General features: G+C 36.2%; 1 protein-coding gene across 1 annotated transcript in view; it reads right to left on the bottom strand.

Annotated features, from left to right (window-relative positions):
• Nucleotides 1-428: 428 nt before the first annotated feature.
• LOC308688530 (receptor tyrosine-protein kinase erbB-4-like) overlaps nt 429-19,211 on the bottom strand; it is a 163,237-nt gene continuing 144,454 nt past the window's right edge. Inside the window, exons 21-27 of the mRNA XM_081361656.1 lie at nt 9,229-9,384; nt 8,695-8,770; nt 7,385-7,531; nt 6,607-6,704; nt 6,347-6,517; nt 4,703-5,009; nt 429-3,798 (exon numbers count right to left, since the gene is read on the bottom strand). Of these exons, the coding sequence (XP_081217782.1) occupies nt 2,975-3,798; nt 4,703-5,009; nt 6,347-6,517; nt 6,607-6,704; nt 7,385-7,531; nt 8,695-8,770; nt 9,229-9,384 (1,779 nt within the window). The 3' untranslated portion in view covers nt 429-2,974. The remainder of the gene's footprint in view (nt 3,799-4,702; nt 5,010-6,346; nt 6,518-6,606; nt 6,705-7,384; nt 7,532-8,694; nt 8,771-9,228; nt 9,385-19,211) is intronic.

Here is a 19,211-nt window from a genome sequence, read left to right as displayed (position 1 = left end):
AATTGCTTAATCTGTGTAAACAGATGCTTCCCTGCTGTGGTTCCACATGCATCAGTTTACACGTTAATATTTCAAGTAAAATGATGAAATATGGTTAAACTATTTCAAATATGGTTAATTTAATTCATTCCAGCCAGTTAAACATGATCACATTAGTATTCGTAGGCATGTTTAGTATGTAAAATACAGTGTGGTTCAAGTGCATGTTTATTTTCATACATTAGTAGCCAATAAAGGACAATATCAATGTATAGAGAATATAAACTGCAAACCCTTTTACACTAACGGAAGAGAGTTTTTTAAAAGAAATGAATACTTTTATTCAGCAATAAATGGATCAATTTTCTATTTCAAATAATGCTGTTCTTTTGAACTTTCGTATCAGTTTAAAATATTAAAAAATATTACTGACCACATTTTTTCTAGTGGTGTGAACTTTACAGACGTACAGATGTACAAAAGTCTTTCACTGATTCTGACCAGACTAAAGTTTAGACCAAAGTTACACATTTGAATGGGTTTACACTTTATAATACTCTGAACTTGAATCCGAATGTACAAGTATGTACACAAACACATATCCGGTAATACCTGGATATAACAATGAGATCAAAATGGCCAGTAATGAAGAACTAAAACAGCTTAATTGTTGATAACGGTGCCTCGAGATTAGGCTTTGTTATATTTGGCAGTTAAAGACTGTTCAAATGTTCAAGCATCTTGTTGCAACACAACACCCCTAATGTCTTTGTGTTCATATGCCACAAATCGGACAAAACATCACCAAAATGGGATTTAATTGACCTACGAACTAGTCTTCTGACAATACTTCATTAAAAGCACAGAAACTACGAGTGATAGTAGATTGGAAACTACAGGGGCAACACTTACTGTATTTGTGCTACACTTCTTATTAGGTGTGAGATCACAGACAGACAACTACAAAAATAAAACCACACACTTTTAGACCACTGACAGTGATAGAGACTAAAGACGGCTGTTTTCTAATTATGTTAGTGCTGAAAAGTGGCACATTTTAAGTGTTTGCAATTTTACAAAATACAGCTCAGTTATGTGACATTGTGATGCGTAACACAGCATCACATACCCAACCTCCCCAATTCATGTAAACCTGCTGTGTTAACTAGAAAATTTGTTTTATGAAATACAATGAAATGCCCAAAATAAAAACATAGCAGCCATTGTGAATAAATAGTAATGATAATAAAATAATTGTTGTGCCCAAATTCCATTTTCCAATTACAGATTCGTCAAAGGCTCAGTACTGACACACTGAATTGTACAAACTCAAAGTTACTAGTAAATATGTTAACCAGCAGATTTAAACTAAATGTATTCATTTGATTTACTAAGTTCAGTTGGAAACAGGACGCAGTCCAGACACACAAAAGAATACCATGGCAAAACATCACCTACAAAACACTGAAAATATATGATTGAAAGTCAACATAAAACAGCTTTCAGAGTTTACTTCCTTAATGTGATGCTAAACAGGATATTCAGACTTCATTTGATCAACCGTCAAATGATTGGATTGTGAAAATGGGCATATATCACCATAAAATGCCCCGAATGCGAGTTTGTCGATCGCAAAAAAAAAAAAAAAATGCAACTGGCACCTACTTCTGAGGAGACTTTCTGACTGGGATGTGAAGGCCAAAGGTCAAATTCAGAATTAAAGTACTTGTTCAAATTGATCATTATTGCCATAACTGTATGACATTGGAATTAGCTAATAATAAACAATGCCACAATAGGTACACTGAATAAAACAAAAAAGTTGAAGAAACAATTTTCACTCAGAAATTACTATCAAATTGCACAATTAATTTAAAAGAAATGGCAAGTAACACTGAATTTAACATTACATTTTAAAGTAAGAAATCTCTGTTTTCTTTGAAGAATCATTTTTACAGTGTAGTTGGGTGTTGATGAAATCATTTTGACATTAGAAGTTATTTTAGTGGTGGAAGTTTAAGTTATACATTGTGATGAACAAATTGGAACATTTTGTCATTGAAAAAACGTGGAACACCCAGAACATTAATGAAGTAAATAGGATCAATTTCATGTTGACCTTATTGTGTTGATAGCATATTGACCAAGTCTGGATATGTCTTCCAACCAATAAGAAGAGAAAAGGAACAGTTAAAAATTCCGGCAAAGGAGATTTAAAGTTCCCACTCAATTCAGGTACCGATGAAGTAAATGAATGTAAACACCCTGTAAACCATTCAGTGCCGTTCTTCCTGATAATTAATTCTCCGTATCTCTCAACAGGTGAGTTCACCACTGTGACTTTCACTGACAATTATTGTATTGTATTCCCAATATGAACAAATACCTCTATCAGTGCCTTTATCAGCCTTTTATTCAACTCATAGTGCTGAGCAACTAGACGGTTCATGATTTCACAATCCTCTCAGGTCTAACAGTAGTCTTCCCAGTAGGGCAGCAGTTTTGGCGGTATGAAGGATTTGCTGAAAAAGTGCAAGTGTTCCAGTCAGGAAAATATAAAATTCAAGTGCATATTCGCTCCTATATTCTTTTAAATACACTTCTCTTTCCATTCATAATGATTTTTTTTTTTTACTTTCAAACATCCATGTTCTGTTTCAGACTCAAATTAAGGACCTTTGAGAGTGTCTGGAATCTTTGATTTCACCAAGTTAATGATGTTACTAGATCTAACTATGTGCAGTCCTGTATGAAACGCTTTAAAATACCTGTAGAGGAGAAAAGGTGACTGGCGAGGTTTTTGAGGATGGATGGTGTTTGGATGGGTTGCGTTGACCTCCTCCCCAAAGTTTTTATGCCATATTTTATGTGGCATAATGTCACTTCAGTGGCTTGTCTTATTTCTAGTCCCGTTTTTGACCACCAGAGGATCAAGGAAAGACATTTAAGGTGCTGGTAGAAGAACCAGGCTGCTTAGAGCATGGAGACCTGGATTTTAGACCACAGTGTTCCTCTGCCGGTACGGAGGAGGAGGCAGGACTGTTCCTGGCTTCATTCCAGACAGATATTCAGGGTTTTCAGCCACGGCAGGCTGTATGCGGCCGTTCTGCTTGTAAAGGAACTTGTTATTGCAGACCGCCGAAGAGTCTTCGGAGTTCTGAGGGGTAATCTTGGGCGGAAGGCTGTGCTGCCAATACTCAGGATTGTCAAAGCTATTCTTGTACATCTTGTCCACTAATGTGGAACCAATCTGGCTGCCTGGTTGCACTGGGTGACCTGGCAGTTTACCTACCACTGAGGACTTTGCCAAATGAAACTGTTGTGGGGAGCGATTCGATTGGCTTGGGTGTCCTGGTTGGACTTGATGGCTCACAAGACAGATCTGGCCTGCTGGTGCTTGCGAAACAGATTTGCTGGCGTGATCATGGACCGACTGGACTGGATGGGTATGTTGCTCATTTTGGCTCATCGGTACAGGGTGTACCAGCTGAACTGGTGGTATGGCGAAGTGAACGTGCGGTCCGTGGCTGTGATGATGGGGTTTGCCCAGTTGTGTAATGTGGGGAACGTGGGTGCCTGGAGTGTGGGATGCTGTGGTCACCTGCAACGGGACGGAGACTCCATTTTTCCATAACATTTCCTGGTTCATGTCGCTGGTGTTGGTGAATGTGTTGAGGTAAAGGGGCTCATTGATGTATTCATCTTCACACTTGGGCTTTCCATCAGGGGTGCTGTGGTAACCTGGGTTGTCTAGCGCGTGAACGTCTTTATTTTTACGCCTTGTTACAAAAGGATTCTCCTCAACGGGATTCAGATGATCTGCAAAAGTGACAGACAATGACATGGATAAAATGTGTATTAGAAAGCATAACGTCCACACTGTTTTATCCATGGCTCTTCATATAAGAAAAAGTGTGGAATTGCTAAAAAGGTTAAATCATTTTATAGATGAAAAGTAAAGTAACTTTAAACATATTTGTGTCTTAAGGTATAAAATAATATAAAGTACAATAATATAATAATAATATAACTTAAAAAGTGGAAATGACTACTAAGTGCACCTTTAAAGGAACATTTCACCTCAAAGATTTAAACATTTATGCACCCTAATGTAATTAATTTCTTCAGTGGAACATGAGGCAGCAAATTCTTAATTATATCTTGACCACTCAAATGTGATTGAGTGATTGAGGACTGGGGTTGTCAAGCTCCAAAAAGCAAAAAAAAAAAAAAGATAATAAAAATGTTATATTCCAAGTCTTCTTAACTGATCTGTTCTGTTGAGACTCAGTGGTCACTGATTCAGATTCAGTCAAACATAACTTTATTAATCCCATAATGGGAAAATAGAAGTAGGTCCATAGACCAAAACAAGAATAGAAAAAGCAAAAAAGAATAAAAATTGTCTAAAATATCTTAAAACTAAACAATTAAGAATAAATATTTAAATTAAAACTAAATTAAAATATTCAACATATATAAAAACCATAAAATATATTAAACAAAGTAAAAATTAAAAAGACAAGTACATTCATTAGAATGTCATCTTTTGAGTTCCACAGACGAAAGTAATACAGGTTTGAAACGACATCAGGATGAGGAAACCATGACAGAGACATGCTGAAACAATATGTATTGTAAAAAGCGCTATATTAATATAGGTGACTTGACTTGACTTGATAGAGCTTTTACACTTCCTATAATAAATGACTTGAGAACATACTTGTGGAGATCTTGTCCTTCATAGGGGACATATAACCATCCTCATCTGTATCTTCCCTCTGTCCTTTCTCTCCCAGGAGGACCGTTGGGTCTGCACTGTAACGCTGGCCGCTGCTGTCCTCTACCGAGTGAGCTGTGGGCTGTTTCTTCAAGCTTCCATTACAGTGTGGATCCTCTACCGGCTCCAGACCTGCTCTCTGTAATCCTGTCGGGACAGAGGGACCACTTCCTGTAGCAACTGCCACATGAGGTCGGGACCCTGTTCGCTCCTCGGGGCACAAACTTCCATCATGATACCCAAACTGGTTCTGATCACAGGAGGAACACAAATTAACTTGAGGAAATAAGATGCTGAGGTTAGAGAAGTGTAACATGAAAAATGCATTTTGAAAATGTCACGCAATATGGCATCGGGAACTGACATATTGCTAAGACATAAATTACTTCAAAAAGTCTAGACCAACTTAAATTCATAAATTAAAAAGTGGATATTTTGTTGCTATAGAGACAACCATGGGAAAATTTCATTTCCAAAACAAGCACAAGATATAGGGTGGGGTGCAAAAGTATGAAAGCATCATTGTTTCTTTGGTCTTCTTGATTGCCCATGTATTTTTAGACTGGGCACTTTGGGAAAGATACACTTTCTGATATAGCAAAGCTCAAGTTTAAAGTGGTCAAGTTGAATTATTGTATGAGGCAGGAAGTGGATGTCATTTTGCCTGTTCTTTTCATTACTCAGGTGAAATGAAATGCTGTGACCAACTTGGCAATGGAGAGAGTCTATTCAAACAGTAATAATGAAAGCAGAGTGCAGCGGCACTGCTCTATATAATTCTCAGAGCCAATGTGACTCTGTGTTTCTAACTGAACATACATGATCGTCAGAAAATTACACCGCTAAACATACACTACTGTTCACTGCTCAGAAGTCTGGGGTCAGACAGTTTTTTTTTTTTTTTAAGAAAGAAAGTAATATTTTATTTAGCAAGGATGCATTAAATTGAACAAAAGCGACAGTATTTTTTTATTTTTTTTACATATTTCTATTTCAAATAACTGCTGTTCTTTTCTTCAAATAACTTTCTAATTATCAAAGAATCCTGAAAAAAAAAAAAAACTTTTTACACAAAAACATTAAGCAGCCACCACTGTTTTCAAAATTGATAATAAGAAGAAATATTTCTTGAGCAGCAAATCATTTGACTGATTTCTGAAGGTGAAAACAGATTTTTTATATAAAGTACTCATCATCAGACTGAAAGAAAGAACAAATAAAATACAGTAGAGTCCAAAAGTCCACACTGAAAATCTAAGATTGCTGCAAAACCTGGAAACAAACAAAGTTTATGTTTATGAAGAATGCAAAGCATGCATTTTCACTAGTGGTCTCAAGTCTTTTGGACCACATATATATGTTGTACTACTGTATATTATTAGGTTGAGATTATAATAGCTGTGGAAATACAATGAAAGGTTTTTAAAATAATAGTAGGAATATATGTACTAGGAATAAAAGCATGTGTCATCATAAGGAAAGGGCAAAGAAATCGAAAAAATAAAAATAAAATAAAAAATTAGACCCAATATATTTGATTATTTGTATTTTGAAGTGACACATGTGAAGTGGTACACCAGTGCTTACTTGATTTGAATCTACATGTGGGCGGGGCATATGTGATGTGGGAGGAGCATTTAAGGAATGAGGAACCAAGTACTCCTCAGCGTCCATCAGGTCATCCAGCTCCTCCTCATCTAGAAGACTCTGGAAGAACTTACTGTGGTTGGGGCTGGGCAGCTTCATGCGATCGTCCCCCTGAGAGGACAACATATTGTGTTATCCAGTGAGGTTCAGGATCATGAAACATTTCGATTTCAAACAGAGAGAAGTTAAGCAATCCCCACCTGTATGACGAGGTATCTCTGAGGGTCCCGTGCCATGCGGCTGAACTCTGCAGCGAGTTCCTTAAACCGAGGCCGACTATCAGCATCAATCATCCAGCCTGGAGGAGAAAACAGAGCAACATAGATAACTTTTCAGTTCAAATCTGCCTTTATTATATAGCCAACTCTTGTCTGAATGTATGTCAGTGTGGTTTTATTGTGTTTACATTTACACATAACAAATACAATTACTAAATTCTCAATATGTATGCATGCATTCACATATACTGGGTTTGGCATTTGCTTGATACTAATTTCTTAATTTCATTTAATTTCCCCTCCAATCTGACACAAATGGGAAGCAATAAAAGTGGATTTCATGCAGGAATATTAAAATCTCTCTGAGGTGTTATAATTGTTATGTTGAAACAAATCATAAATGGCGTCTGCAGTCAAATATGATTACGACAAACAGATCTAATCTCCGTCTCTTTTCACTTATTTGTGGAATTGACTGTGCTAAAACAAATTGAGTGCGAGTGCATAAAGAGAGCTGGATAAGTACAAGACACACGTACCAGTTATGATTTGGCTATAGCTTTTTACATTGTACCTTTTTTTTGTGCAAAATTGCAAAACATAACCATATTAAAGTATGTCATTTCTGTCCCTCTAACAGCACCTAATGAAGTTCAAAAATAACAACAGGTTTTTGAAACACATCTTCCATCTAGCATTGGTAAATAAAATGGAAAGCATTCTATATAAACAGATTATAAAGTCTAAGAATATGACTCACATTTCACCATCACCATGTAGACGTCTATGGTGCAGATGGGCGGCTGGGGCAAACGCTCGCCCTTCTCCAGGATATCTGGAATCTCACGTGTGGAAATCCCATCGTAGGGCTTTCCTCCGAACGTCATCAGCTCCCAGATAGTCACCCCTGAATGAATGTGAAACGCATAGTCCATCTTCAAAGATCACTGTTAGTTATCATGATGGTCATGAATTATGGGAGTGGATGTGAAACCTCAAAGAATGTGTTGTTTTCAGCTATACTTAACTTTCTTTATCTTACAGAAAGCAGCATCCGATCTATGAATGCCACTTTTAGCTGTTTTGCATTTACTCCAAAATTTTGCTGATAGTATCCTTTTGAGAACGCTAAAAAGATAACCCTCTGGTGTTCCTTGTGTGGCGGTCAAAAATGACTGAAATAAATGAATTTATGAATGAATTTTTGAATACATGAATGTACTATACTTCAATGTACTATACTCTACTACACTTTATTTTTATGTTTTTTTTTTTTTTTTTTTTTTTTTTTTTTAGGGGATTTTATGATACTAAATTATATTTATGCAGTAGTTATAATCCATGTATTACCCATTAACCATGTTTTGAGCATAGACCTGAAAACAGTATTTCCCACTTTAACTGTCATAAATCTTGGAACAGACATAGGTTTGGTCTCTTTTTAAAGAAGACACTTGTTTTACAAAAACATGTTTTACTCGAATACTGCAAGAAAACCAAAGCCATAATTCTAAACAAGTTCAGAAAAATTTTGTTTGGATGCAGTACCAAACGTTTCCACTGGATGAAATTTGTTTCCCATTTATTTCAAGGGCCCTTTAGCCCCCCCCCCAGTGTTGACATAGCAAGTGCAAACACCTTTATCAAGTTTTGTACCATTCTGATGAAGTAAAAATAAAAAATAAAAAATAAAAAATAAAACAAAAATAAAACACACAATTTTTCGATCAAAAATGAAAGAAGAGCACCAGAGGGTTAGAAATAAGTTATTAAGTCAATGTTAAATAAATATTATAATAAATATTACTTAAATAAACAAAAAACAAATAATCAAATAAAACGATTATTTAATAATATATGTAATTTAATAATAATTTAGAATAAAACTAATTGAGAATGATTTTTAAAAATAAATTAACTAAATATAAATATTTAATATTACATAACTCGATAAAAAAACTAATAAAATAAACAAAACATAATAATAAAAATTATAATTATAACAGTATTTTTTTTGTAATTTAATCAGAAAAAACAACAACAATGTATTAGTGAAACTGTGTAGCTCACCATAGCTCCATATATCACTCTGGTGAGTGAACTTCCTGTAGTGAATGCACTCCAAGGCCATCCACTTGATGGGCATCTAAGTTAATGAATAACGGTTTTATATTTCAGCTTATGCAAAGAGCATTTTCATATCAACATGGCAATTTTTACAGTTGTAAAACAGTTGTAGAACAGTTGTATTTTTTTAAACTAACATTAACAAAGGTTCATAAATACTGTACAGATATGCTCATAGTTGGTTCATGTTAACTAATGCATTAACTAATGCTAATAATGAGACTTTGATACTTTGTTTTGGGAAGGTGTGAAATGCATTCATGCTCAGAATTAAATGAGAGTCCGAATGAGACCCGTCAACTTTCATTCAAAAGGATTTAACAAACTCCTTTAGAAGAACTGCTGGTGAACACAAATTAATCCTGCTGATTTTTCCATAAATCATCTTTAGATTTTTTTGATATGCTTTTACTTTGTAGTGCTTTTTGATGTGAAGAATTTCATTAGACAAATATGTATGATGTTTCAAACACTGACCTTGCCTCCATCTGCACTATACTCCTTTTCATCTATTTCCAGGAGGCGAGCAAGTCCAAAATCAGTGATCTTGATGTGGTTTGGGGATTTGACCAGGACGTTACGAGCCGCAAGGTCTCTGTGCACCAGCCGCCTCTCCTCCAGGAACATCATACCCTGCCGAAGAGGAGATCTGAACAATTATCGTTTTAACCGGCCACAGTCCTGCTTAATATCACATATCTACAAGTAAAGCACATTAGAGTGAAGCTACATCTCCCGAGCTTCCCTCTCATATAGACCACCGCTGCTATACAAATGCATCAGAGATTTAAATATTGGCCTGCCAAATTAGATTCACTTCCTAAAGATATACTTAAATTAGTGTGACATCTAATTAAAATGTAATAGCATCTCCTTATTTCTCTTTACCCATGTTCACTTCCATTTTGCTTCTTTGGGTCACTGTGCATTAATACTGATCTTAGTGCCTCTACAGAAGTTTGCCTATGATTTATGGCTTTATGTTAATCTTCAATTAAAATGCAACTTCCTGGCCTTTGGGAGGATAGGGGAGCCGTGCTGGAGGGGCTGCTAAAACTCTGCATGTGCTTGAAGAAAATCACTGACAGTGAGCGTTGGGGAAATGGACCTGTGGGCTTTTTCTGGGCAGTGCTGAATGAAGCCATGATGGAAAGGACTGTGGACGCACGGCAGCACAATGAAGGACGACAGCACAAGAACGGACCATTGAGGAGGACCCTTTAGTGAAGCACATGCTTTCAAGACAAACTGAAAGAATATTGGCCACTGGAACACTGTACACATACTCATTAAAAAAGCCAAGTTTTGTGTGAGTTCTGCTGTGTAATTGCCAGTTTTCAGCACAATTAAACAATGGCAAAATTGAGATCCTGCCAACATCAATGCAGGAATAACTGCAAGAAACACAAAAAATACATGTTTTTCCAATAAATTAAATTATTTTCTTTTTTAAATAATTATTTTGTTCAGCAAGGATCCATTAAACCGATCAAAGGTGATGGTAAAGACTTACATTATTACCAAAAAAAAAAAAAATCTGTTTAAAATAAATGAAAAGAAAAGTTATTTTAAACTTTCTATTCATCAAAGAATCCTGAAAATGTATAATATTTTCTACAAAAAAAATCATATTTAAAATAGAAAAGTTATTAAAAAAAAACTGACCCAAACGTGTATTTTTACCAAAAACATTTGGATATACTGGATGTAGATCCTGTGAAGATTTTGAGTGATGATACAAATGAATCGCTGAATCAGAGTAGAATCAATTATCTGAAACTGGATAGTTTTGAACTGATTTAAATAAATGAATCAAACAATGTTTATTGATAATCAAATAAACAGCGTTTTAAAAACTATATGCAATTATCATGTGAATATTCGAAGCATTTCACAGCACTATTGGCAAGAGTAAACCATAAGCATTCTCATTTATCTCAATGATAGTTGCAAAAAGCACGTCCTGATGTTCTAACGTTGACTCCTTAATGGTGCATTTACTGCATCTACCAACCAGCCAAACCCAGACAAACTCTTTGACTAATTCGCGACTCTCTGTGACATGTCATTTGCTGACTTTTTCTTCCAGAGGCAACGATGATCGCTTCTCAGATCTACTTATACTGCTGTCTGGGAATTTATGTGAGCATGCATTAATCAGACAACAGCTGAGTCAAGAACACTGTGTTAAAATATATTTTCTCTGTGATTCAGAGAGAGACATTGACCCATCCATCACACAGCAGCACTGTAGACACAGCACACTCTCTCACACATTCACTCTCTCTCTCAAATATAGTCACGCAGAGCGCACACGTAAAGTACGACATAATACAGAATAGCTTGAGCGATCCATGTAGGATATGATATTGAAGCTCAGTTTCAAAACCTATTGAGTTGCTTTGTCATCTACTCCATACAGGCAGTCTCCTCAATGAGCTTTTCATAATGCTCAATTTAGTCTATGACAGTTTGTTGTTAGCATGTTGCAATATGCCAGTCCGATTTTTTTGAAAGAAATTCAAATATTCAGACATTTGTAATGTTACAAAAGATTTCCATATCAACTTTCTATTCATCAAAGAATCCTGAAAAACTGCATCATGGTTTCCACAAAAATATTAAGTGGCACAATTTCAACCTTGATAAGCAATGTTTCTTGAGCGTATTGATTTCTGAAGGATCATGTGACACAGGAATAATTTACATTTAAAAAATATTCTCAAATAAAAAACAGTTCTTTTAAATTATAATAATATTTCACAATATTACTGGTTTTACTTTATTTATGATCAAATAAATGCAGGCTTGGTAAGCATAAGAGACTTCGTTCAAAAACATTAAAAAAAATGCATTGTAGAGTATACAAATATACAAAGCATACACACAAAAAAAAAATGTTTATTTTTAATCCAATTAGATTTATCAAAAAATAAAATATGTTTTTTTGTTGATTTCAACTCATCCACCATCTTAGAATCTCACAATTAATGTAAACGCAGCAATATACATTGGTACTTACAAGTTCAAAATAAAAGTAACCATTAGCAAGTCAACGACCAAAAACATGGGACTCTTTTGTAAAGTATTTCTACCTGTTTAAGAAACGCATGCCCCTTTTCCCCCCATTGAACAGCCTTATGTTAGAGCTGTTGATTTAGCATTCAAAAAAGAAAAAAGGAAACGTGAGAGAGATCTTTAGCAAATGCAAACCTGCTTTTGTCAGCAGAAACACTACAGAAGACAGTCGTTCTCATGAACTGTATCCAAACTAAAGTATCCAACGCTGCAAATCTTGAATCTTCCAATTTGATTCTTCACTCTGAGATCAAGAAAGCTGGATCTAGTGGAATTAGCATTCAAACGACAAGCTTTTCTGCTGCCGGCCTTTAATGTTCCTTTCCATACAGAAGCTCTCTCTCCAACCAAAGAGATGGGCTAGGCAGTGAGAAGCAGCTCTTTGTGTGTTCAGTTTGACTGAAGTCAGATTAAAGCAAGAGCAAACCCCGTCAAAAGCTACTGGCGTTTAGTATTACAGGCGTCTTGCAGGCTAGCGCGAGGAGCAGGTCCAAGCGTTGGCGTGACGTGCATGTAAGCAAGCCAGAGCATTCGAGTAGCGTCCCTAACCTCTGTTCTCTTGTTTTTACATCTGCGTTAGAGGTTAAAGTTTCTCCTAACAAAAAGAGAAGAGGCTCCCGCGGTGCCCTATTACAACACTTTCTAACCGCTGGCATGGGAAATAACAAATATTAGATGTGCATGACCACCTGGGCTTAATTAAAATCAGAGAGAGAAAGCTGCATCTAAATAAAAAGATGGCGGAGGAGAACACATCCAAAAACACATGTTGAAAGATGGATTGAGGGTCAGAAGGTCAAGGTTGTTGTTGTTACAGTTACATTCAGATTAAAGATGCTATGAGAGATGTTTTTCCCCTTTTTCTCCATTTTCTGATTTTAGTGTCATTTGTTTTATATATATCAGAGCTCCAGTGCTAGTACAGGCATATTTCACAAATAGATATCCATTGGTTTTGGAAAATCAAAATCTTCACTGTGTTGTCAGAACAAAATTCAAACATAAGGGCGACAGAAAGCGTTTTCCCATGTCAGACCCAAACTTTGGAATGATCTCCCTAGCTCTTTCTATAAGGTAAGTAAAGTCACTACCGAAATTTAAGGCCATGTTAAAAGCACATCTGCTAAAAACTTCATGATGGGTGTTTGATCATTACCTTGTCTGTTTTGTGCGTTACATTTTTTATTTATTTTTTGTCTGTACTCTTATTTTTGTGTTTTATTAGTGATTGTGAAACACCTTGGGCAACAGCTGTTGCATTAAATGTGCTATATAAATAAACAAATGAAATTTACATTTACATTTAGCCATTTAGCAGATGCTTTTATCCAAAGCGACTTACAAATCAGGACTACATTAAGCGAGTCATCGTGAAGAGGCAAAAACAACGCAACAAGTGCTCAAAATACAAAGTGCAGGCGTTGCTCAGAGTAGCATAAGCCAGACAGGGGAGGATTAAGGGAAAAGGAAAGGATTTTTTTTTTTTAAGAGGTGCTCACGGAAGAAATGAGTTTTCAGTTGTCTTTTAATGTTGTCAGGGATTCTGCATTCCGGATGAGGGTGGGGAGATCATTCCACCAGCATGGAACCGTGAATGAGAATGTTCTGGAAAGCGATTTTGTGGCTCTCTGTGATGGAACCACGAGCCGTCGCTCATTGACTGATCGTAGGCTTCTGGTAGGGATGTAGACTCGTAGGAGCGAGTGAAAGTAGGAGGGAGCTGAACCAATGATTCAATGGCCCTTTTATAAAGAGAGCCATTTACTTTGTTCCTGAATTAATCTGTGACATTTACCGCCACCTACTGGCAGCTTTAGTTTCTTATTTAGAGTTTCATTTAATATATTTATTTTATTAATATTTCCATATTAATAAAAAATCCATTAATACCCATTTAAAACCAATTAATGTCAATGCATTTGCCACCTCTGCGCTGCAATAAATGGTCTGTAAAGTATATCTAAATACCAACTCAGATGGAGGTTCTGAAAAAAAAAAGAAAAAAAAAAAAAACCTGCCCGTATAGCCTAAAAGTTTGTGTGTAATAAATTCTATGTTGAATCAAATTAAACATTTCCTTCTAAAGCTACTTTTTGGAATGTAAAGCTACTTTTTGAGGCTTTCCTCATTTAACATAATGATTTTAAATGATATTTTGGGGTAATTTCTCAGACAAACTTGCTAATTAGTTAGATTAATTAATTAATCAGTACATCATTTAATTAATAAGATTAAAAAGTTAAATTGCTTGACAGCCACAAAAATTGTAAGACTTTTACAGTGTATATGCAATAACACTAACAATAACACTTTACAATAAAGTTAGTTAACATAAACTAAAAATTAACAATACTTCTAAAGAATTTGTTAATCCTAGCTGATGTTAATTTCAAGATTTAGTAATTCCTTTTTAAATCAAAAGTTGAATTCGTTAACATTAACGGTACACAGAAATGATAATTATTTTGGATCACATGACCTCTGATTCTTTATTAATCCTGGGTATTTAATTATGCATTGAAAAAATGGCAGCATTAAAGACAGCATTACTTTCCGACAGCAACTAAATAACACAACCTGAACTAATCTAGTAACAGAGCACACAATAAGGCTACACACATTTGCTACAGATTAATGCATACATTAAAATATGTTTAAAGATGTTTTCAGTCCTTTACTACGCCGTTTTAACTCTCACATTTTGCATGCAATCTCGTTTTAAATATATAGAGATATTCACAAACTCTCTTCAGCCCTACATGCAGAACAATGTTGTCAGTTTCCTTGATGTGTTACGGAGGAGGAGGAGGATAACAGGACTACATACTGTCTGAAAAGCTGTAGTGCGTGGGCAGCACAGGAGGTTCATCAGACAACATGGTATAATTTGTGATAAATACACAGGAGCGGTTTCCATCACACACTGGTGGAACAAAGACAACGAATACTAACCGCTTCACGGTCCACAACCAAACAGTTGTGTCTTTTATGCTAAGTCTCAAACTGCTGAAAGTTTGCAGCTAGCTGACGAAAGAAGATGTGTAAACATCATAGGTTATTTATGAAAACTCAAGACTGAATATGCTGCTGTTTGTTTCTTACATCAACAACTACTTATGACCCTTCAACGGTGCATGCATTCCTCTCTCTCTCAATTACAATTTTCAGTTTTAATAGCACTTTTTTGCAGTGCTTCTCGAACTTTTTGACTTTTAAGGGGCCATGTCACACTAAGCTCAAGGTCAACCGTCTGCCAATGTCGGGCCGTTGGTGAGCATCTGTCGGCTTGATTTTGCGGTGTGTTTCACGTCGGCTTTAGTCACGGCTGTGGGAGTTCGCACGATTCAGCATGTTGAGAGATCGTTCTGATTGGCTGTTCAGTTTAGTGTGCGAGTCGTGCATGAGAGAGTAAAAGCGGAAGTGATGAAAGTGAGCAAAGTAGTCAAGACGGCCTAGAAAGGCTGCTCTAATTTTTACCTCATCTTACCTGAGCATTCCAATACACAAATATTTTCATAACAACATGAGCCACCTGAAATGAAGAAAGTGATCAGCGTGATTGATATTCAAAATGGAAAGCAAACGCTGCTTTGTTTGGTCCTAGTTTCGGATTCCCTTTTTGAATGACACATATAGGGGCTGTTTACACCTGGCCACTACATGCGTTTTCTCAGATCGGATAGCTATCTGATTTATCAATACGATTCCATTTACACCTGGTCACATAAATGTGTTTTTGCGAAACGGATTTAAATCCGATCTTCAATTCTCACGCTATATGCAGATTTAATGGAGTGCACGTCACCGAAAGCAACAGATATGAACTGCATTTTATTGATCATCAGCTAAAATTTCAAAATCAAAGACCGCAATAAGAGAGAGCAGCAGCAACAGCCCTGGTAAGATCATTTCATTTCTTTACTTTTAATGATGATGATGATTGTGTGTTAAGCGTCTGCGACTTACTTTCACTTTGATTTGCGATAGTTTGCACGTTGGCTTAATGAATAGATGCTCAGCTTCTCATCTGTGGCGATGCGTGTTCCAGTAGCGTCGTCATATCTGGCTATAACATTACATATAGCCTATAACACGCTCTAACACGTTTATTTTTTTAGCATTTTTGGGAGGAGTACAATTTACATATGTGGTTTCAACAACCAGATGCATTTACACTTGTCCAGTTTCGTCTGGAATGCGTCTCAGACCTCCTCCTGAAGTGGTTTGAGTGATCGGATTCAAATCCGTCTCGAATGCGTTTCGGAGGGCATTTACACCTGGTCTTTTCACGATCGGATAGCTATCCCATCTGAGAAAACGCATGAAGTGGCCAGGTGTAAACAACCCCATAGACTATTGATACCTGCTAATATACTGTAGACAGTTAGGCTATTTCCTTACGTGTACGTGCAGAACGCACACGCCAGTTGACAGTCAGATGTAGTCTATGCAGCGTGTTCAAGTGTAGCTTTTTGGCCGAGACGCAGCCGACGCGAGGCGACCACACAATCGGCTTTCGTCGCCCTTAGCTTTTTGATGTCGGCGTGGTGCGTCATGGCCTAAAAGGGATAGTTCACCCAAAAATGAAAATTCGGTCATCATTTACTCACCCTCAAGTTGTTCCAAACCTGTATACAGTACATGTCTTTGTGCTCGTGGACACTAAGGAAGATATTTTGAAGAATGTTTGTAACCAAACAGTTGTGTGGCCCCATTAGCCGCGTTTCCACTGTCGGGCCAGTGCGAGCCAGGGCTTTGAACGGGCTGTGCCGGGCCTGTAGCACCGAGCCCAAAACACACTGCGTTTCCACTGTCGGGCCAGAAGCTCCACAACGCTTCACTAAAACACGACCGTAACACACCTCTCTAGAACAACGTCACACAAACCCATCATTTCACCAATAAATGGATGTTTTATCAGAAAACTAATCAGAAAGAAATCACTGGAAACAGCGTGAGCGCAAAACAAACATGATAAATGCGTCCGTTTGCCGGCATTTTTGCTGCAATGCAAAGTGATACAGTACATTGATCATAATGAATTAGTAATTTGTGTTAAAATTGCACATTAGTCACACAGAAATAAAGTGGTTTACCGTTAGGTCTATTTCAAAAAAGAAAGAGGACAGACTTAGCCCACTTATTCAGTCGCGTCTGTTTCTGTTTATTTGGTAGTTACAGGACATATTTACATCACTTTTAGAAAGAATGATAATATCTATAAATATGCCACCAAAAATACGACCTGATGTGCTTTAGCACTCTCTCCCAGTAGGCTACAGTTATATTTTCAGTCAGAGAAAAAAAAAAGTTGCTTTATTATATGATAGTCCGGTATAAAGAGACGAGACGTATGCTACTGTCAGTCAAAATATAAAAATGATTGTGATAGCCTTTATGATTTGATTTCTTTAAGTGTTCAAATTTACCATGTTTAGGCTACTATGATAATAAATGCACTATCACGCACTAGCACGACCGCTTTTGGCCTGACAGTGGAAACGCGGCTATGGAACCCCACAACTGGCGCCCCAAAAACCTGTAATTATTTTCAGGTTTGGAACAACTTGAGGGTAAGTAAATGATGACAGAATTTAAATTGTTTTTGTGAACTATACCTTTATTCACTACAACCACTTCCGACAGATGGATTTATTTACAGTATTATTTACAGTATTATAAATAAATAAAAATTCTGTAATAAAAGATGTTAGTACAATAGCAGCATGTTATTGCAAAACAAACTGTATATAATTTACAGGAAACTACAGTACTGTGTGATGTGTTCAGGTACTGTACATGCTTTCATCCGTCTCTTCTGTACTAATTAGTACTATTTTTTTTTTCGAAATCCTGTTATATAACAGATTTTACACTATACACAACCCTTTTCCCTTTAAATTACAACATGAAAGACAAATTAAGTCTAAGTTTAACGTATTATCATAAATTAAGACACACACAAAAGACCTGCCTTGCTCAAAACTACATCGGTGAAAAGTGTGAAAATGGACAAAATCTCAAAGCCTTCTCAAAATATGAAAGACAGACAGAAAGAAAGATGTTTACATAAAACTATTTATAGCTGGCTAAAACACATTTGTCTAAAGGCCAGGCAATCCTATGAGACTGAAATCAGAGGAACTGAATTGAAAAACATCCGCATAAAAAATATTTCAGCACTGGATCATGATTTCCTCCTTTGCCCACATCTTCAAAAGCAAACATTACTAAATCATTCACGAGCACAGAGTCCCATCAGCTGCAGGCGGCTTGAATTAGCCTAGTTCACTCTAATCTGTGATAAGGACACCTCAGCTCTTTTCATAATCAACCATCTTGAAATGAATGATCCAATCAGAGTTTCAATCCCCAAAATCCAAACTCCATACATCTATTAGTGCATCGGATCCCTCGCTGCAATTGGAGGGTTTCAGAGACTCTGCATTTCCAGAGTGATCATCGGGCGGAATGAAAGCACTTATTCAGCTTGGATTAGGGATTGTTTGAGAGGTGATGGCAAAAGCTGAATGCCGGCTTTTAACAGCACATGAATTTAAAGGTAAAAAAAAAAAAAAAAAAAAAAATAAACAGAAATGCTTAATAACAAACAATTCATTCAAATTGAAAAGAAGATTTAAAAAAAAAAAAAGTATGAGAGACTTGCTGCACCACAATTGAGTTGCATTTGGTCTGATAGAAAACAAATGCATTAAAGAATGTCTTAAAGATGCAGAACGCTTTTTTTTTTAGTCTGCCATAATAAAACAAATGATCTTTAAAGTCCATTAAGTCTCTTAAGCTATGAAAGAGGAAACTTTGCAATGTCAGTATAGATATCAATTACTGCATGAGAGAAAACAATATGTGTGTGTTGCTATGAAAAAAATAGCAAGATGGAAATGCTGGACAAGGTATAAGATTTGAACATGATAAGATAATAGTCTAAATGGATGCAATGATGATAACTATCTCTTTTCTAATATATTTGTTGGCATTGTTTTTTCCTGGCAGATAAATGCTGGATGCTGGGAATTATTCAAATGACACCCATCATCTGATGGAGGGTATCACTTTTGATGCCAAGTTAGCTCGGAAATATGCAAACGAGCTCTACCACAGCCACATACTTTATCCATAGAGATGATTTTAGAAAGAATATTATAACCCTCTTTCATTCATACTGCAATGCCAAATCAAATTCAGAATTATGATTTTTCAATAAGCCAATGTAAGCAAAAACATCTCATTTGAACTTTTGCACATTTAAACCCCTGATGCCTGTATTATTAAATCAGGAAAGTAAAAAAATATGCACGTAAAAGCAAGGATATCATTAAATTAAAGGAGATAAATTATTTTATTTTCAGATAGAGAATACT

This window comes from Scardinius erythrophthalmus, assembly GCF_964197995.2.
Source record: "Scardinius erythrophthalmus genome assembly, chromosome: 3".
Lineage (NCBI taxonomy): Eukaryota > Metazoa > Chordata > Actinopteri > Cypriniformes > Leuciscidae > Scardinius > Scardinius erythrophthalmus.
The sequence above is the reverse complement of the archived record's forward strand: the minus strand, read 5'-3'. Positions and strand labels throughout refer to the sequence as shown.